The sequence below is a fragment of the Sebastes fasciatus genome, chromosome 22 (assembly GCF_043250625.1).
Source record: "Sebastes fasciatus isolate fSebFas1 chromosome 22, fSebFas1.pri, whole genome shotgun sequence".
NCBI classification, from domain to species: Eukaryota; Metazoa; Chordata; class Actinopteri; order Perciformes; family Sebastidae; genus Sebastes; species Sebastes fasciatus.
In genome coordinates, this window is record NC_133816.1 from 20,421,036 (window position 1) to 20,442,392 (window position 21,357).

Genomic DNA, 21,357 nt, shown 5'->3' on the forward strand with positions numbered 1-21,357 from the left:
GTTGCTACTGATGGATTCATTAAGGTTTTCTAGTTTCATATGATGCCTGTATCTTCACTGTAGCAAAGATCGATTTCATTAATGCATTAAAGAAATTAGTGGCATTGAAACTAATTTCTAACCGACCTTAAAACCAAGGCCTAAACTTCAAATAGTACACACACACACACACACACTACAGACAGTGTTGCCAGATCTCACGAGAGAAACAAGCCCAAAAGAAGCAACAACCCCCCCCCCCCAAAAAAAGCCCAAATCAAGCGACCAATATGAGAGAGAGAGGCGGCCACTTGATCACTTCATATATGTATGAATTTACTTGGGATTGCATCCAAAAATTGCATTTTTTGCATCCATTTTTACATCTTCCTTGTTATAAACTTAAATAAGTTGAACATTCCGTGTCCACTTTTAGCTTGTAACTTTACTGTTTTTTTTGTTAACTAAACTTCTTAACATTTTATGTAATTTTTTCATTTCACCATATTGGCATGATATTCTCGTGTGTCACAAAACAGCAAACTGCCTTCGAATCGTCCCCTACTTGAGGGCGAATCCGATCTTAAAGTCCACTCTCTTTTTCCCGGTCTTAGTTGTACTTGCCATATTTCGCCCACTTAGTAACCGGCATTGTTAGCTAAACTCCATCAACCCCACGAAGATTTGTCTCACAACAACACACTCGTGAGGAGTTGTGTACGGATCCTGCAACAGAACAAACTAGACCGCTATAGAGGACAGAGAGACGGGAGCCCAAACTACACTTTAGAAACAAGCCCAGCAAGACTACCGATATTTGTAAGCGACTCTTCAGGAAAACAAGCCCCAAAGTTGCTTCTAATAAGCAGGCTTGGCAACTCTCTGACTACAGAGATGCACATCTACATATATCCACCTCCTCTGTATGTAACACATGTATGCACAGGCATTGTCATGCACAGTGAATGTGAATATGCGCCCTGCACCAGCACGCACGAATAACTCAAATAAAAACTCTCCAGCTGTCATTGACTTGTAACTCCCCTCAATGGCCCCCTGTCCCAATCCCCAAACACACACACACACACACACACACACACACACACACACAAACACACGCACACACACACTACATCCCAGGCAGGTTAACCCCTCCTAACCTTCCCGGTGTCCCAATATGACGTCCATGCAGCCTCAAAACACGTTACGTCTCTCTGCTTTTTTTTGTCCTGCTCTCAGCCTAGGTGGCCCTTCTTCCAAAGGCACTTTGGCGAAGATACCCCCGTGCCCATCCCCCCCCCAACTGCCCAACACACACACACACACACACACACACACACACACACACAGTCCCGTTACCCACTCCACCCCCTGTTGGGTGCTGGATTGTGGGGTTGAGAGATGGTGGGGTGGGTGGTGGGGGGGATTATGCGAGTGTGAGGCTCGTAAAGGGCCTGCCATGGTCTTTCTGTTGTGTGACGGATGGCTGGGAGGCTGAACAGGCCTGCTTTGCATGATAAGAGAAGCCAGCAGAGGGGAGAATAGAGGTCTATTCAATGAGGCCTGTCACCCAAAACCACCCTCCTGCACTGAACCCTCACACCCCACCCCTTCATCATCCATCCCTTCATCCTTTCGTCCCTCCTCCTCCTCCCTTGTTCTCCCTTCGCCATCTTGGTCTCCCTTTCTTCCTTCATTTTGTGGCTTTCATTTGCCCGTCTTCACTGCTTCTTTCTCACCCTATAATCTACACCCCCACCCCCCACTTTCGCTGCCCTCCTTACTTCTTGATTTCATCCCACTTAATTTCTGTTCATTCAGATTTTCCCTCCTTTCCATCAAGCTGTTTTTACCTCCATAACATTTGAATCCTCTCATTACTCTGTGGGCATTGTGAATGAGGAGCCATAATGGAAATGTCATGGTCAAAGCTCTTTAACACTAAAAGAAGTCATGTGACTTGATGCTCTGACATGCTTAGTGAGTCCACGTTTGAGTCAGCAGGAGATATTATGGCATAATTAGGTTAAAGCTGCATTCAACGGTTTTTAGCCACTAGGGAGCAGGAAAACACCAAAACAACAGATAGACAGATATACAGCCGGGAGTCTGTCACGCTTTGTAAAGCTGATATGAGCAACATATTAAATGTCTAACGTATATTAGCATTCATTTGGAGTGGTGCTTGTGTCCAACAAGTCTCCAGGAGGAGCGCCGGGCGTTGATGCCAATGTTCGTAGTGGTCAAACGGCGGTACTACAACTTCCGTGTCCGTCACATGATGCCCCAGTACGAACACTTGAATAGCCCTTATTTAAATCATTAGGTCCTAAAAGTTGTGAAATGCACTAATAGATGAATCCAGAGTTATTTCCCTTCCTCCGTTCATGTGAATGAGCCCCAGACCGAGGCTGGAGCGAGGGCTGGGAGGCGGAGTTGGCAAGCCGTGACGACAGCGTGACGGCTGTGACCCCGTGACCGAGCGATGTGACCGAGCGCTACTGCGCCCGCTCCATGGGCCCAATGGATACGGAAGATTGCTGGAAGATCCGGATACTTTTCCAGTCAGAAGTCGAGCCATTTTGGCTCCATGCGCCACTGGGGCCCCGCCTCAAACGCTGTATCCAGTTCTCTTAATACATCCATGGTGTCCACCTGATGTCCAATATTCAGTCTCCTTTTTGCTCTGGTTTGGTCTCCACCAACTCCTGAGAAAGATATCTGTCCCCTGTTTGTTGCTGGGTATCAAACAGTGGACATTAAACAGACTTTACCCTGCCAGCTCCGTAGTACAAAGATTGTAATATCCGATTTAGCCCATGTGTGAATAAAGCCGCTCATTGTTCGGAGAATTCACAGCGAGTGAGCGGGCGTGTTGATGACTGGCGCGAAACCGGAAGAATACAAACATCCCGGAGCGAAGAAGAAGAAGAATTTACCCAAAGACAGCAATGAAAATGTCTAACTGGAGAGACTTCTGTCAGTAATGGCCAACGCCAAAATCGCCAGACAAATTCAAGGAACAGCAAACGACTCGTTTAAAACCAAATTAAGAACCAACTACGTGACGGCGGTGTAATCTGCGTCATGTCCTGCCTCGCCAAAAACCAAACAGACTATTCCCAGAAGGTGAGAACGCGTCTGACACGTACACTATCCTATTATGTGCAACAGGTGCGAAAGGGAACCTCAGGACATCGTTCGGACCTGATTCTCAGGGCATTGTCTGGAGTACATCTGGCAAAACGACTAAAATGTCCAGTGATCTTACCATATCAACCGTAACCTGGAATTCTGGAAGCTAACAGATTGTGGTAAACCAATATATTGATGATTCTCAGTATAATATGATACTCTCTCTCTGTCCAGATAACATTTGTCAGCCAGTTTCAGGTGAAAGTGCAGCAGTTTTACAGTTGAACAGAGGAGGCGGAACATTCACACCCACATCAGGATCGACACTCCCACCGCCGCGGTGGTGTGTGTGCCACAAAAATGGGAGAACACACACCGCCATGGCATTATCAGCTATTACTATTATTAAGGTTTAACCGCCATATGACTGGAGGCCCTTGTGACCAAATTTAGCAGGAGGAGAAACCTGAATGGATTGCATCACTTGTAGAGGAGAAGAGTGAATATAACAGTACATTTTTAGAGATTAGTGGGATTTTAATGGAAACCTGACAAACAAAAGCCCAGGTGGTGAACAGCATGGTCGTTTCTGTGAGGGTGGTGGTGGTGGGTGGGAGGGACGGAGAGGGAGAGGACTGAATACTGCTGCTGTCTTCACCTCTATCAACTCAGACAGGCACGCAGAAAAATAACATTTTAACCCTCCGAGACTGACTTTACCGTCTTTCAGAGGCTGTAGCAGGTTCAGTTTTAGAGCTATAGGGAAGATATCATATATGAAACTAGAAAACCTAATGAATCCATCGGTAGCTTGTCAGGAAGCAGGTTAAATAACGCTCCAAAGTTAGGCTAAATGTTTTGCAAGAAAAAACTGCCATAGTCATTTTCAAAGGGGTCCCTTGACCTCTGACCTCCAGATATGTGAATGTAAATGGGTTCTATGGGTACCCACGAGTCTCCCCTTTACAGACATGCCCACTTTATGATAATCACATGCAGTTTGGGGCAAAAAACATGCACCAAGCTGAGACTCTTTTGAATCCAATGAGCCCAACTGTATTCATGTGTGATGATGTTAGTCCCCATAGGAGACATTTCATTATAGTGAGACCATTTTTTTTTTTAATTTGACCTCTCTGTATAAAATGACCTGTGGTGACCTCTAGGATAATCACAGCCTCATGAAACTTTACAGCCACAAGCTAGAGAACTAAAGCATTCAGAGGATGGATGGCTTTCCTAGCTAGATTGACAATAAGGGGGTTTCTGAGCAGTTTACAACAACAGAAGTGCTCACCATGCAATTGTCGAAAAATGCAATTCTTGCAGAAAAGTTAAAAAATGTCAAAAGCTTTGATCCCAAATCACAGCATGGCTTTTTCTATGTTGTTCCTCAAGGTCTTGATGTCTTAATGTGGTATTTTGGAGGGATTATTGATCATTTTTTTTAATTCTCGAGTTATAAAAAATAATTAAATTTAGCACCAAATCTGTGTAACAAATGGTATCAACCCAAAAATTGCACTAACAACTTATGAGACATACTGTAGAACAACTTGACACACAGTGCTGAGCAGAATCTCAAATTAATCTTCATGTTCCCAGCTTTCAGATGATGTACACCACTTCTATGTGACATCTACTGTTGACCTGCTATCTCCCCCTAAAGACCCCCTGTACCCCTCTAAAAAAAAGACAGAAACGGGTCTATTGTGGGTCTCAGAGAGTTAAAGCCGCCAAAAAATGCACAGCTCTGTGATGATGGACAGAAAAGGAGGAAACCGACTGCCATGTTGTGTCTGATGTGACACACGAGCGTAAAGTAAGAGTGTGTGACGGGGACAGAGAGGGAGCTGAAAAAAGTCTCTCACTGCCGCTCCGTTCCCGTCTGAGGCCACAGAAGTTGACAGATAGATGAAGAAAAGCTGAGCGTGTGAGTGTTGGCGAGTTGTTTTTGAAAGAGGAAAAGCCAGGGGAGCGAGGAGGAGGAGGAGGGCAAGGTTTGGAAGGGATTCCACACCAGGTTGTCATGGAGATGGAAACGGGAGACTGGAGCCTCACAATTCCCAATTAGTCACAAACACATGGTCACAAACACACACCTGCAGCATGCACACACACACATACATCTGCATAATACACTCTCCAACTGACTTAGGAAAACTCACACACTTCTGGTGAGATGTCGCACACACAAACACACACACACACACACATAAACACCTGCACAGGAAAACCATCGTACCACCTGTTCTTCTGTTCCTGTTCTCACCTGGGCTGTCTGGCAGGACTGAAGAAGGCTGAAGACACTACTCGCTAGTCTTGCTTTTTTTTAATAATATATACTTTATTTTGAGAACCTTTCATTCAACAAGTGTTTAACCCTCTGAGACTCACAATAGACCTGTTTTTGTCTTTTTTTAGGGGGGTACAGGGGGTCTTTAGGGGGAGATAGCAGGTCAACAGTAGATGTCACATAAAAGTGGTGAACATCATCTGAAAGTTGGGAACCTGAAGATTAATTTGAGATGCAGCTCAGCACTGTGTGTCATTTAGTTCTATGACTCATAAGTTGTTGCTGCAATTTTTGGGTTGAAACCATTTGTTACACAGATTTGGTGCTAAATTTGACAATTTTTTACCACTTGAGAATTGATTAAAATGATCAATAATCCCTCCAAAATACCACATTAAGACCCAAAGACCTTGAGTAACACCATAGAAAAAGCCATGCTGTGATTTGGGATCAAAAACTTTTTATATTTTTTAAGATTTCTGCAAGAATTGCATTTTTCGGCGATTGGATGGCGAGCACTTCTGTTGTGTAAACTGCTCAGAAACCCCCTTATTGTCAATCTAGCTAGGAAAGCCATCCATCCTCTGAATGCTCTAGGTCTCTAGTTTGTGGCTGTAAAGTTTCATGAGGCTGTGATTATCCTAGAGGTCACCACAGGTCATTTTATACAGTGAGGTCACATTTGTCCATTGTCCTACAATGAAATGTCTCCTATGTGGACTAACATCATCACACATACAGTTGGGCTCATTGGATCCACAAGAGTCTCAGCTTGGTGCATGGCTTTTGCCCCAAACTGCATGTGATGATCATAAAGTGGGCATGTCTGTAAAGGGGGGACTCGTGGGTACCCATAGAACCCATTTTCATTCACATATCTGGAGGTCAGAGGTCAAGGGACCCCTTTGAAAATGGACATGACAGTTTTTTCTTGCTAAAATTTAGCCTAACTTCTATCCTTCAGATAGATAGATAGAGTCAGTCGGGAACGCGGGTCTCAGAGGGTTAATTGAAAATCGCTCCCTACGTATGACTTAACATGTTCGGCTAAACGAATGGATTTATCTCCTCCGTCACTGAAGCCAACTGTGGATGAAGCTGAGCAGACTCGGGGGGAGACGACGCGGTCCCTTTTTGGTGGAACGCCGCCGTTAACACAAAGACTCTTGAGGACAGCGAAAGAAGAGGTCTATTTTCCACCAAACCAACAAAGATCTTCCTCATTCTCCCGCTCTGAAGTAACTCTGTGTGCCATTGTAGCTGAATCAATACCCCGTGTATGGAGACATGTCTCCGGCACAATCCTCTGAAAAGAGGGCCAGGCTTCTCAAAGGCTTTAAAGAAGACACAACAAGCGTTTAAGGGGTTAGCCGGACTAATAATAATGTTGTCGTTTTTGATTGAGTCGGACTAGTTCGCTCTGGAAATGGCGGAGGGATATGTTAAAAAGAAAAAGTATTATGTATTTGCATAATAGAGTAAATTTAGGCCTATAATAAACTGTCCTGAGTCGTTATATCATTAACTGTTTTATTTGCCCTAACATGGTGGTGAACTTCTGGATTACCACCCAGGCAAAGTGGCCCCCTTTAGGTCCCAGACCCTTATGGGCCCCAGATATCTGTGGTGTAGAAGGGGCACTGTGCCAAAGTCTAGTTTTAAAACTGGGTGGTTTCTGGGCCTCTAAGTTAAAATATAATAAAGCTCTGTAGTCCCCACTGTACCTGATGCAGAATGGGAGGAAGTGGAGGTCAACAAGGGTCCTTAAAGGGGTTAATCTGGCCTCAATATAAAGACATCTGTACGTTTTTTGTGGTGGTCTACATCAGTGGTTCCCAACCTGTTTCCCTACTTGTATCTAAGAAAATCCTCAGTTTGAATAAAGTGACTTAGTGTATAATGAGCTGGTCTTTTGTTAATAAATCAACTTTCTTTTAATGAACATAATTAGTCAGTGTGTGAGCAAACTGTTTTTGAAAGGCTAAACGCCAACAAATATCCACTAAAGCAGAATATTTTGTCAGATAAAAACTTTGGAAATGACTACATCTATTTTTTTTTCAATACATTTTGACTTTACAACCATTATGATTTTAGTTATACATTTAGAAAATCTAATTTTGATGACCTCAGCAGCAGACAAATCCTCTCGCACCCCACTGTGATCTTTGACGCACCCCTAAGGGGGGCCTGGTTTTAGATAAAATTTTTGTTAACTGTATATCACACTTACAATTACGGCAAACTGCCTGCGAGTCGTCGGAGAGAGACAGGAGCCCAAATAAGCAACTACACTTTAGAAACAAGCCCCCCCCCCCAAAAAAAACACAACCCGCGACTAACAATATTTTTTAAGCGACTTTTCAGGAAAACTAACCCAAAGTTGCCTATAATAAACAGACTTGGCAACTCTGCCGCCCATGTCTCCGGGTAATGAATACAAATCACTGTCATGTTCCCTAAAGGACCCAAAGCAGTGATTTTACTCCTTTAATTTAAAGGTCCCATATCGTGCTCATTTTCAGGTTCATACTTGTATTTTGTGTTTCTACTAGAACATGTTTACATGCTGTAATGTTAAAAAAAACACTTTATTTTCCTCATACTGTCTGCCTGAATATACCTGTATTCACCCTCTGTCTGAAACGCTCCGTTTTAGTGCATTTCAACGGAATTGCGTTGCTAGGCAACAGTTTGGGTCCATGTTTACTTCCTGTCAGCTAATGTCATTCACATAGACTGAAACCAGGAAATAAACTGGGACACATTTAGAATGTTTACGTTTAAAACTGTGAAATTATCTAAATATATTGTATATTTGTGACATCACAAATGAACTGAAATCCTATAACGGCTTGTTTCAAACGCACAATTTCTGAATATGAGCTGTGTGTATTTCTCTGTATATTGAGCGTTTTGATAGTTTAACAGTATTTATATAGCACTTAAACCTGCTTTATAATATAAAAGACATGAAAATCTCACTTTTTTACAATATGGGACCTTTAACTTTGATTAAACCTTTTTTTATTCAGATGTGCAGCTCATTATAGTTGATAACTGAATATGAAGATACTTATATCCTTTCAATCCTCCACCCCCCTCCTCTCCACCACCGTCATCAACAAGTGTCTCGCGCGCCCTCGGTGCCTTTTCACTTGCAAATGCATGCGCGCACGCACACACAGGAGCTCTTCTCCTATTGGTCCTCCACACCCGGCTGACTGCACCAGAACAGGGGAACTTTTGCAGGATGAGTTCAGTGTGTGATTTGGCCTCCTGACAACAACAAGTGGTTTCACCGCTGAGAGAGAGAGAGAGATAAACTGCGTCCAGAGAGGCAGCTGCTTACTGCTCCAACACCTTTCTGTTAGAAACAGTATAATGACGCACAGGACCAGACTTTAAGAGAAACTCTGCTGTGCGTAATTAGTTGATTTGGATCAGCCGGTGCGCACGTTTCAACCTGCACAGGTGGACGGCTGCAAAACTTTGTCGACTCTTTTTGTGCAACTTTTGTGTAACTTTTTGAGCAACTTTTGTGCAAATTTTTGTGCATTTTTTGGTGCAACTTTTTGTGCAATTTTTTTTGTGCAATTTTTTGTCCAAACATGTACAGCATGATGGAGCACGAGCTTAAGCCAACCGGCCAGCCTCCCTCTCACCAGACCCAGCAGGGCATGTCACCAGTCACCGGCCACATCACCAGCATCATGGCCAGCAACAACACTCATCCTGGCTCCAAAACAGCGTGTGCACCTCCAGGCGTGGACCCCATGGATAAAGTGAAGAGACCCATGAATGCATTCATGGTGTGGTCCAGAGGCCAGAGGCGCAAGATGGCACAAGAAAACCCCAAGATGCACAACTCTGAGATCAGCAAGCGACTTGGTGCAGAGTGGAAGCTGCTCACCGACGCAGAGAAGAGGCCGTTCATCGACGAGGCCAAGCGGCTCCGAGCGGTCCACATGAAGGAGTATCCGGACTACAAGTACAAGCCGAGACGCAAGACCAAGCCGCTGCTGAAGAAGGACACCATGCAGGTGGGTAAATACCCTCTGTCAGCCGGGAACCTGCTGGCGGCGGCGCAGGGACAAGGTGGCAGTCCGAGGATGGACAGCTACGGATGGGGACCCACCGGAGGTTATGCGGGCATGCAGGGCGAGGCGCTCGGCTACACGCAGCAGCTGCACCGGTACGACCTGTCAGCGCTGCAGTACCCACCGGCCATGACTGCAGCACAGACCTACATGAATGGAGCCAACTCTTACAGGTGAGTCTTTTGCAGAATACGTTTAAAAAAAAAAAAGTTTTTGCACATGGTGGAGTAAGTTCAAAAAAACTAAGTTAATTGTGATTTTCATATATTTTATATTTAATTATTTCCATTATTTGAAATGTTGCTTCATAAAATGAGAGAAGCTCCACAGAAAGTCAAAACAAGGCACAATGTGGCGTTTTTTTTTTTTTTTATCAAAATGTTCTCAAGTTACTGAACACAATGCTTCTCATGACACCTGATGATGGCTTCCTAAAAAAATGGATAAACAGGTGTTAGGAGAAAGTGGTGGCAGAAGTGCATCTCCAAATAAGTGTGGAGCATGCACAGAGAATTGAGCTTTTATCCGCATTAGTGGCTCCATGTAGATACAGTTCTCCACTTTCTCCTCCATATTCATTCAATTGTGACTTGATGTCAAATGTGTTATTTGACAGTAACTTAACTTAAACAGTAAAACGTGCACTCATTTGATCTGATAATTCACCTTAATTTAACAGTTTGTTAACACTTTAGTTTAGGGAAAAACATTGTGTTTCTGGGTTAACATAACTACGAACACCAATGAATGTGAAATACAGTCCAAAATAAGAACTACAACTACAACTTCTTTAGGTTTAGGCACCAAATTACAACTTCACTTTTTTAGATTTAGGCAACAAAATTACAACTTCTTTAGGTTTAGGCAACAGAACTACAACATGAACGGAGCCAACTCCTACAGGTGAGTTTGCAGAATGACTTTCAGAAAAGTTTTGCATGCACATGCTGGATAAGCACTAAAAAACTTAAATTAATTGTGATTTTCATTTATATTTAATTATTTACATTATTTGAAATGGTGCTAAATAAAATGAGAGAAAACAAGGTCTCCAACATGCGCTGCAGGCCTGATCCACCTGCGTCAGGCACAATTTGTTTAGGCAACCAAAGAACAACTTATTTAGGTTTAGGCAATAAAACTAAAACTTCTTTAGGTTTAGACAAAACAACTACAACTTCTTTGCAATCAAACTACAGCTTCTTTAGGTTTAAACAACAAAACAAACTTCTTTAGGTTTAGACAGAAAAAAAACTTGTGGAGCTATTTTTTTTATCAAAATGTTCTCAAGGTGCTGAACACAAAGCTTCTCATGACACCTGATGATGGCTTTCTAAAAAAAGATGGATAAACAGGTGTTAGGAGAGAGCGGTGGCTGGTGCGTCTTCTCCAAATAAGTGTGAAACATGCATCAAAGATATTTTCTATGTAGATTGAGTTTTTATTCTCATTAGTGGCTCCATGTAGTTTCAGTTCTTATAGGCTTCCTCCTCCATAATCATTCAGTTTGCAGAATAACTTTCAAAAAAGTTTTTACACATGCTGGAGTAAGCGCAAAAAAACTAAGTTAATTGTGTTTTTCATATATTTTATATTTAATTATTTCCAATATTTGAAATGGTGCTTAATAAAATGAGAGAAGCTCCTCTATATGCTCCACAGAAAGTCAAAACAAGGTCTCCAATATGCGCTGTAGGCCCGATCCACCTGCATCAGGCACAATGTAACGCTTTTTTTTATCAATATGTTCTCAAGTTACTGAACACAATGCTTCTCATGACACCTGATGATGGCTTCCTAAAAAAAGATGCATAAACAGGTTTTAGGAGAGAGTGGTGACAGATGTGCGTCTTCTCCAAATAAGTGTGGAGCATGCACAGAGAATTGAGCTTTTATTCTTATTAGTGGCTTCATGTAGATGCAGTTCTTCACTTACAGGCTTCCTCCTCCATATTCATTCAATTCAGACTTGATGGTTATTTGACAGAAACTTAACTTAGAACAAACAGTAAAACGTGCACTCTTTTGATCTAATAATTCACCTTAATTTAACAGGTTTTAACAGTTTGTTAACACTTAGTAGTTAAGTTTAGGGGAAAACTTTGTGTTTTTGGGGTTAACATAACTACGAACACCAATGAATGTGAAATACAGTCCAAAATAAGAAAGTAATAAGTCGTGAGAAATGGTCTGAAAATACACCTCCAATCTAGAGTGCACTGGATGTAAGACAAGTTAATGCAATAAAAGTACAACTTCTTTAGGTTTAGCTACAAAACTAAAACTTTTTTAGGTTTAAGCAACAAAAGTACAACTTCTTTAGGTCTCGGAAACAAAACTACACCTTTAAGTTTAGTCAACAAAACTACAACTTCTTTAGGTTTAGACAACAAAACTAGAACTTCTCTAGGTCTTGGAAACAAAACTAGAACTTCTTAAAGGTTTCGGCAAAAAAAACTCCACTTAGGTAAGTTTAGGGAAAAACATCGTGTTTTGGGTAAACGTAACTACGAACACGGATTAATGTGAAATACTGTCCAAAAGAAGGTATAATTCATGAGAAATGGTTTTAAAATACACGTCCGATCTAGAGTTGCACCTGACGGCTCTTATAAAACGAGCGTTGAGTCAGGTGGAAGTGTTGAGATGAAGTACATTCAGTCCCATTGAGTCACGGAGGAACAACAGGCTTCAGTCTGCTGCCTACTTGTTATGCACGGTGACGCTCGGCTCTGGGCTGGGTCCTGCCTGGAATGTTGATCAGGGTGACTTGACGGTAGGAAGGGTAGGCCACTCTGTGTGTGGTCTGCTACCCACAATCCACTCTGTTTCTTGCTAAACCATTGTCCCAGTTCCACTCCTGGGTCTCTGCCTCCTGCCTTACAGGTCTCATGCCCCCCCCCCCCCCCCCCCCGCCCTACAAATACAAAGACCGAACACTTTGACTAATGTGAGGATGGATGTTCTAGTATCTGTTTTTAACATGTCAGACATCTTTGTTCTCCAGCAGGTGAATCCTCTTAAAGCTTCCCTGAAAGATGTTTTGATTATCAGTTAGTCGCTTGTCAGAATGAGTCATGTTGGAGGCCAAACTTGTCCCGTCCTGCACTGAATCACAGAAACTAGGGATGCACCGATCCGCCTCATTCAGTCTCAATACCGATACCTGGGCTTTGGATATCGGCCGATACCGAGTAACGATCCGAAACCGGTGTTTTAATTAATCTCCTCACTGGGATCACTCTTTTATGTGTAATGCTTGACTTTAACATTGCTTTACTAACTTTGTAAAACAAAATGTGACCGACAAATACATACAAATGCAAATTTATTTGTTTATTATTAAAATAATAAATCGTACACCAGCAACTGGCTGGTGTACGATTCATTTTTTGGCTAAAAATGAACAGGAATTACTTTTTAAAGCGGGAACAAATTGGTCAAAACTTAAACAGGAATTAAAATTCCAGTATATAAACTTAAAAGTTAATTGAACAGATCAGCCTCTCTGTCACAGAAAGTAAGAACAAGACTTTACTGATATCTTGGGATGGTGCGTTTGAGGGTCATATGGCAAAAAAAAATACAACAGATCTTGAGAAAAATAGCAAATATTAAACACATAGTATTTAAAAAATGTTCTTTACTGCATTTCTGTTGTAATTAATATAATATAAAACTATTCCCAGTTAGCTTTATTAGATGGCCCAGAGGGGAAGTTGTCTGTACCTGCGTCACAACTTGTGGATGTGCTTCACATTTACAATACTATTCTATATTTACTTATGTTTATATTTACTTTAACGGCACTATTTTATCATTTTGCTTTTACTTTTTACTTCCCCTTTAATATATTCATATTTTATGAGCATTTTTGAAGGAACCTTGTGCTGCACTCTCTCCCCTCAGTCAAATAGGGAGTTATTGAGCCCTTTTCTCCAATTAAGTCTCCTCTTATCCCTAATGATATGTTTGCTACATGAGGGATATATTTTTGTTGTCTAAAAGTTTTTGTCCCAAATATGAGGATGTACCTGACATACTCCAAAGCTCGGTTACTCCAGTAGAATTATCCGTCATTGTAGTGATAGTAGAGAAGCTCTAATGTCCCCTCTCCCTCCCATACTGGTTTATTTTAACATATGATAATGACGTGTTCATGGATTTAATGAATGTATTTGTTAATCCTGAAGGTCTTCTGAAATGATAGTAGTGTCAAAAGACCAATGACGTGATCGAGAGGCATCGCTGTACCTGAAGTGTTTGATGCTTTTGTGGCAAACTTTTTTGTGCTCCGACTGGTGGAAATAGAAGTGACTGTATTGTGTTAATGAAATGGGAATTGAATGATGCACAAAAGACTCAAAGTTTTGCTGAAGTAGATTCTTCAATTTCTGGAATTCTAGTGATGTTGGTGTGTTGTGACATTCAGAAAGAAAATACAAGTCGATGTGGTGTTTTGTTCAGTAGTTTTGCTGATTTGGGACGGCGGTTGCTTTCTTTAGGATCTAAATATTTGGTCTATTCTTGTCGTGTTGTGTCTGAAAGGACCGTCAGTGAGTGAGAGAACTAAGATAAAGAAATACTCATACAAGGAGCGAAAACAAATTAAAGTAGATGATTAGTTTATGCCAGAGATTCACACGCTAAGTTTACACCAGAGGGGTGAATTATTCATTTATTCAAGTTTAATATAAAACTGCTGTTGCAGTGTACTTTATTATTTTGATATTTTCACTTTTTTAAAGTCAATGTTTTCATAAACATCTTGTGTACTGTTTAGCTGTAAAATGAGAAAGTTTGTGACCCGGCAGCAGATCAGTTGAGGAAATACCAAAGCACCGCCCACCAGCCGGAGCACAGCCAATAGGAACGCTCTCTCTCTTTCTGAAATGAGCGTCACCGTGCATAACAAGTAGGCAGCAGACTGAAGCCTGTTGTTCCTCCGTGACTCAATGGGACTGAATGTACTTCATCTCAACACTTCCACCTGACTCAACGCTCGTTTTATAAGAGCCGTCAGGTGCAACTCTAGATCGGAGGTGTATTTTCAGACCATTTCTCATGACTTGTTCCTTATCTGGGACTGGATTTCACATTCATTTGTGGTCATAGTTATGTTAACCCAAAACACAATGTTTTTCCCTAAACTTAACTAAGTGGGTTTTTTGCCGAAACCTAAAGAAGTTGTAGTTTTGCTGCCTAAACCTAAAGAAGTTGGTTGGACATGAAGCCTGTAAAGAGCCAAGAGGAGGTGCAGAAGTCTCTCAGAACACTTGAATTATTCTGAAAGGTTATTATGGATTTTTGAAGCCAATAAATTGTTGCCTACTGAAGCTTTAATATATCTTAAACTCTCTCCCCCCCACAGCCCGATGTCCTACAGCAGCAGCCCCCAGCAGCCAAGCCCCGTCACCATGTCCATGGTGAAAGCAGAACCGGTGTCCCACTCGCCTCCGACGGGGACGCCGAACCACCACCGCGGCCCTCTGCAGGGCGACCTCAGGGACATGATCAGCATGTACATCCCGGGACCAGGAGGGGATGCCGGCGACCCCACGGCGGCACAGAGGGGCTACGCCAGCGTCCAGCAGCACTACCTCACCGGAACCGTCCCACTCACACACATCTAGGACTGGAAGTGGGAGTCATAGGGGGGGGATGGCGGTGGCGGTGGAGGCGGCGACGGTGGGGGGGACCGCAAACAGCTCACGATGCACAGCTGGCTGGACGGGAGGTGGAGTCTGTGTTGGCGGGACTTTAGACTGGCAAAGAGACACAAGAAGGACACTTTTTTTTTCTCTCCTGCATTAGTAGTTCAGACACACAAGTGGCGACTACATTTAAAGTTTTTCTACCTCTTTGGTACCACATAAAGACCACCACACGTACAGAGCGCCCCAAAACCCACCCCCACCCTCCAGCAGACTTCCTCCATGAAGGACTGCAGTTTATGTGGGGTGTTTATGTGTACATATTCTGTCTTTTTCTGTCTCCTTCTTTTTATATTTTAGAACTTATCCATAATAAGAACTCCTTTTTGTTAATAACACCTGTGACACCGGCACTCATGACCGTTCCGCCAAACCCAGTCTGTGCCGTGCCGTGCTGGGCCAGTTTAGTCTTCCACTATACAGCCGCGGCACAGAGACTATAAATGACCTGGCAACCCGGTCGCTGCCGGATCAGAATCCCTCAGCTGGTGACAAACAAATCACCCGAGCTGACGATGTGGTGGTTTATTCGTTATTCGGTCCTGAAGGGGTGGGGGAAAGGAAAACGCACAACTCCAATGAACTCTTTGTGCCTTGGCTTTTTATATTTTAACTGATGAAATCTTGTTGGATGACACGGAGAAAAACCCACCTGTTGGACAATCAGCACTGCATCCACAGGAGATAAACACTTCTTCTACGCTCCTACGATACGATACGATCCGTCGCTTTAGAACGTACCGTAGAACCAGGCTGGTTCTACGTTCCAACATCTCCGTACGTCTACTGGTCGTCACTGGATCTACAGTTTCTTTGCTGCCTGTATGAGTTTTATTTGCTATAATTAGTTTTGTTAGATCTTTTTTGATGTTGCGTTGTTCTGGCAGTTGTCACTTTGCTCTAGGCAAGTTGTTTTTATAGGCTTTTTCAGTATAAGGGGGATGAAATTTAATATGAAATGCAGATTAAAACTCGCGTCTTCCACCAAGTATTGACCTAAAGGGCCTTCCAGGTTTCTTATAACAAATTGTTTGTGTTTCTACTACCAGTAAAGAGAATGTATCACATTAAAATCTCCTGAAAACGTATTCATATATGTGGGTCAATCTATAAAAATAACTTTTTAATCCTGGTTCTGGTACTGTTATTTCCTGTTTTCTAGCCTGCTGTCTTGCTTATTATAGTGCTGCTATGGACCTAAAGGGAACTTTATATTTTCAACCTACAAAAAAACTGTGAATATTGAATGTGCTAGATTATTCCGGCAGTTTTTAACTTCCATTACTAACTCGACACGCACTGGAAACAGATGCCTTTTATACTTATATTTTTTTGAGAAGAAAAAAAAAGGGAGCAGTTTCTATTAAAGTAAATGCGTGAATGTTTACATTGTTACCCAAGTGTTTTAACTTTTCTACTGACTTGTATCTCTATTTTTTAGAATGAATTCTCTTGTATGTAAATGCTGCCATATACTATAGAGTTACTGTATGTAGCATTCATGTAAATAATGTATACATTTTTAGGCTCTTATACTAAGAGTCTCGATTCCTTTTTTTTTTTTTGATTAAAAAAAATCTTTGTTATGGCATTCATGACAATATTAATAAAAAGTACAAATCCTTTTTCATTAACGATGTTAACTGTTTGTGTACTTTTAACTCAACAGCATCATATACACAGATAAATACATTCAATGGCCACTTTATTAGGTACACTTAGACAAATGAATGCCACAAATGTGACATTTCCAAAGTATATAAACTAGCTTTTTCTGGAGCTTTCAACCGTATCACATGGTTTTAATGTTCAGGTGTTTGGTCCATTTATTTACATAAGGAGGCAGAATACCGCCAACTACCAGCTCAATAATGAACATAGTTGACAACATTATAATCCTTTAAGGGATAATTAAAGGCTGAGCTGTTGTATTGGATTGCTTTACATTTTACAGGCGTACCTAATAAAGTGGCCACTGCAGTTGTAGGATGATAATATACTTCTTTAGAGGACCTCACCAGTGTTATTGTAAGATTTATCCTTTTTAAAAAGCATGTTTTATAAGGTTAAAGGTTCTTTATTTGTCATTTGTCAGTTCCAGCAAAGCAGTCATTGGCAACAGCGCTCATAAAATATATATAAAAGGGGAAATCGTAAAAGGATAATGATAATCTAAGGATACATCTGCTGACCATTTCCAGATCTTTAAATGTAATTTTCCCAGGATTGCATTCATTTCCATATGATATAAATATTAGAAAACATTTTACTTCTTGCTACAAACATTTAAATCATCACAGTGAACATCACACCTGCAGTAGTTTTTATGTTAAAATGTGATTATTATAGAATAATGCAGACTTGGTGTTTACTTACAACGCACTTCATATCCCTAAGAAATGAATGGAAGTCAATGACGACCTAAAGCAGGAAAAGTACATTTAAACTCTTAGAAAAATTCAGTTTTAGATTTTAAAACACATCAGGATGAATATCAAACTGAATGTTAAGTATAATAGTACGTTCCTTTACTTGTTTCCAAGGAGCTCAGTCCATAGGGACTTGGTTTGGGAACCAGAAGGTTGCCGATTCAAGTCCCTACATGGACAAGTATGGACCTCCTGGACACTACCAGGTTGCCCTTGAGCAAGGCATCAAACCCCCAAACTGCCCCACCGGGTGCTGTATAGTAGCTGCCGGCTAAATTTCTAAATTTCAAATGGAGTATATTTCACTTTCTCTGATTTACATTTACATTTATTTATCAATATACACAAACATAACTGTATTATAAGCTAATTGTGATCATATTAATGTGTATTTTTCTGATGTTATTGCTCATAGTTATTATATTATTATGCCTTATTGTTATTAAAGCAGCAGTAGGCAGAATATTTTTGGCATCATTGGCTGAAAAAAATCCATAATAACCTTTCAGCATATTGTAATTCAAGTGTTCTGAGAGATAACTAGACTTCTGCACCTCCTCATGGCTCTGTTTTCAGGCTTTAAAAAATCTAGCCCGTGACGGGAGACTTTGACCAATCACAGGTCATTTCAGAGAGAGAGAGCGTTCCTATTGGCTGTGCTCCGGCTGGTGGGCGGTGCTTTGTATTTCCTCAACATGGCTGGGCTAAACAGTACACTACAAGATGTTTCTGAGAACATTTGAGGAGAGAAATAGGCATTAACGTAACAGAATATTGATTCATGTTTGATCAATTGCTCCTGATTGAGTATTTCTTTCTCTTAGTAGTAGTAAGGTCCTTTCAGACAGAACGCGATAACGCCACCACTGCGCTCTGAAACCTGTTATTTCCAAACGTCTTGCGCCACGCCACGACGGCTTTTTTGCTGCATAAAGCAAAGTCCAACTTCTGGGCGTTGCACGCTGTGGCGAGCGCAGCTTAAACATGAGCTCAAATCGCGCTGTGTCGCGAGTATATAGACTACCTCCTTCCACCGGGAAACGACAGATGGTGTAGCTCTATTGTCGTCCGGGTGGAAACAGTAGGGATTATACACACACTGTTCAGTTCCAGAAACAGGCTATAAGATAACGAAAAGGGCTTAAAATTTGACATCAATTGGGAGAAATACGAGAGAATTGTGACCTCTGGAAGAAAAACGGAAGAGAGCGATGAAAAACGGGAAGTCTCCCGGGAAAACCAGGAGGGTTGGCGAGTGATTGACAGCTGCTCCGAGGACGACAAGACTCCAGCTCGGCTCTGATTGATCGTTTTCCTCCGGTCTGTGAAAGCTTGCAGATGCCGTTAGGAGCACCAGAGGCTTACCGTTTTTCATAAAAATATATATATTTTTAAAGGTCCCATATCATGCTCATTTTCAGGTTCATACATATATTTTGTGTTTCTACTAGAACATGATTACATGCTGTAATGTTTAAAAAAAACTTTATTTTCCTCATACTGTCTGCTTGAATATACCTGCATTTACCCTCTGTCTGAAACGCTCCGTTTTAGCGCATTTCAAGGGAATTGCAACAGCATTGCGTCGCTAGGCAACAGTTTGGGTCCATGTTTACTTCTTGTCAGCTGATGTCATTCACATACACTGCAACAGGAAATAAACTGGGACACATTTATAATGTTTAAAACCGTGTGATGATCTAAATATTGTATATTTGTGACATCACAAGTAGACAGAAATCCAAACGGCTTGTTTCAAACGCACAATTTCTGAATACGGGCTGTGTGTATTTCTCTGTATATTGAGCGGTTTGATGGTTTAACAGTATTTATATAGCACTTAAAGCTGCTTTATAATATAAAAGACATGAAAATCTCACTTTTTACAATATGGGACCTTTAATTCTCTCTCTAATAATCTGAATAATAATAGGCCTAATAATAGTGATGATCTCAGGTGAATGCTGGTTTATCTGCGTGTCACCAGATGAGTTCTCATCAGCTGTTGCTTTCCAACATGACCTCATCCATCCCAATCATTACAGGACATATAAAGAATGGGCATACCAGCAATCAAAACCGACCTTTCCCCGCTTTCACAGCGTCCTCACAGGCGGAGCCGTCAGCCCCCTAACCCGCCTAGAATAAAAGTGAACATTAGTGGGGGAAACATGGGTGTCTTTGGCGGGGTGGGAAGATGTGATGGCCCTGGGAGAGGGGCTGGGGGTGGGGGGGTCGTCTATAGTGCCTGGAATGATTTAAAGCTCGATTATTTACTTTCTTATCTTTACCCTCTTTTAAAATTCACTTTCCCCAGTCCTCCTCCCATCCTCCCCCCTTACACCCCCTCTCCTCTCCACAGAGAAAGCGGGTGGATGGCCCGTTCGTAATTGGCCGTGTCGGAGGCTCATTGTCCGGAGGCTTTTCAGGCCGCAGGTGCATATAGTAAAGCCGGAGTCTCCGCTCCTCCCCCGGGCGTCTTTGTTCCCATCTCCCCCCCCGCCACCCCCCCCACACACACTACTCCCCTGCCGGGCAGAAAATTAGGGCTGCTTTTTAGGGGGCTTCGTCCTCTGGCTTAACCCTTTCACCGACCGCCGCCTTTCTCATGGAAATGGGGGAGAGAACCCCGCACCGGCTAATCGGTCACTGAGGGGAGGAGGAGGAGAGGAGGAGGAGGAGGAGGAAGGGGGAGAAGAGATGAGGGCACCAGGATCAACCGGAGGAGGAGGAGGAGGATGGAGGAGGATGGAGGACAGATGCAGGGGGGTCTCAGAAAACCAGTAAACTATATATATCTGAATGTCATTACATTTCACAGGTAATGATGAAATGCTATTATCAATTTAGAGGATCAGAGTACAGCAGAGACTCCGGCCCTGGAGACCAAAGCTCCGGTCTCCCCTACGTCCTCCGACCGCGGCCAACACTGTTTAACAGACTGAACAGCGTAGCCACACGCGAGCGTGCAGGGGACACCGACCCGGATTGATTTATACATGCAAGAAGTTACAAACAGTCCCTTTAAGTGCTTTATAAATACTGTTAACCTATCAAAAACGCTCAATATACAGAGAAACACACACACAGCCAGTATTCAGAAATTGTGCGTTTGAAACAAGCCGTTTTGGATTTCTGTCCATTTGTGATGTCACAAATAAACAATATATTTAGATCATTACACTGTTTTAAAAGTAAACATTCTAAATGTGTCACAGTTTATTTCCTGGTTGCAGTGTATGTGAATGACATCAGTTGACAGGAAGTAAACCCAAACTGTTGCTTAGCAACGCAATTTTGAGGGGCTAAAGGTTGTGTCTCATTGTGGTTTCACCTAGATGTATGAAACTTGGTGGGTATATGTAACATGTTGAGACGTACAAAAAAGCCTCTTGGAGGTATACCGTAAACCCAACAGGAAGTCGGCCATTTTTAATTGAATGTTGAATGTTTGGCAATTTTTTTTTTACCATTTTAAGGCACTTCAATTATTTATTTAATTTTATTTAAATTTTTTTACTTTTTTAATGTACTGCATGAGCAGTTCTGTATGTATATATTGTTATATATTCTAAGCATGGGGATATGTGGATAGAACTCAATCATTTAAAGTTAGAATAGCACCATTTGAACCTCTTTTCTGTGAACAGTGTATTTAAATAGGCCTGGTGTTTTATTATGAATTACGTGTATGGTTGCAATGA

The 21,357-nt window shown here is 41.9% G+C and overlaps 1 protein-coding gene across 2 annotated transcripts; it reads left to right on the forward strand.

Moving 5' to 3' along the window:
- The first annotated feature begins 8,670 nt into the window (after nt 1-8,670).
- Nucleotides 8,671-16,858, forward strand: sox19b (SRY-box transcription factor 19b). Of its 2 annotated transcripts, XM_074624269.1 has the most exons (3): nt 8,755-8,884; nt 9,030-9,683; nt 14,882-16,858. In XM_074624269.1, the coding sequence occupies exons 2-3, from the start codon at nt 9,031-9,033 to the stop codon at nt 15,141-15,143; spliced, it is 915 nt and encodes a 304-aa protein (XP_074480370.1). In that variant the 5' UTR covers nt 8,755-8,884; nt 9,030; the 3' UTR covers nt 15,144-16,858. The 2 variants fall into 2 exon arrangements, with proteins under 2 accessions (XP_074480369.1, XP_074480370.1); XM_074624268.1 differs by having other exon boundaries at nt 8,671-9,683.
- The last annotated feature ends 4,499 nt before the right edge of the window (nt 16,859-21,357 follow it).

Coding starts and splice junctions, on each gene's coding strand:
- sox19b (XM_074624268.1), top strand. CDS start 9,022: ATGTACAGCATGATGGAGCACGAGCTTAAGCCAACCGGCCAGCCTCCC. Junction 9,684..14,881: donor AATGGAGCCAACTCTTACAG/GTGAGTCTTTTG, acceptor TCCCCCCCACAG/CCCGATGTCCTACAGCAGCA.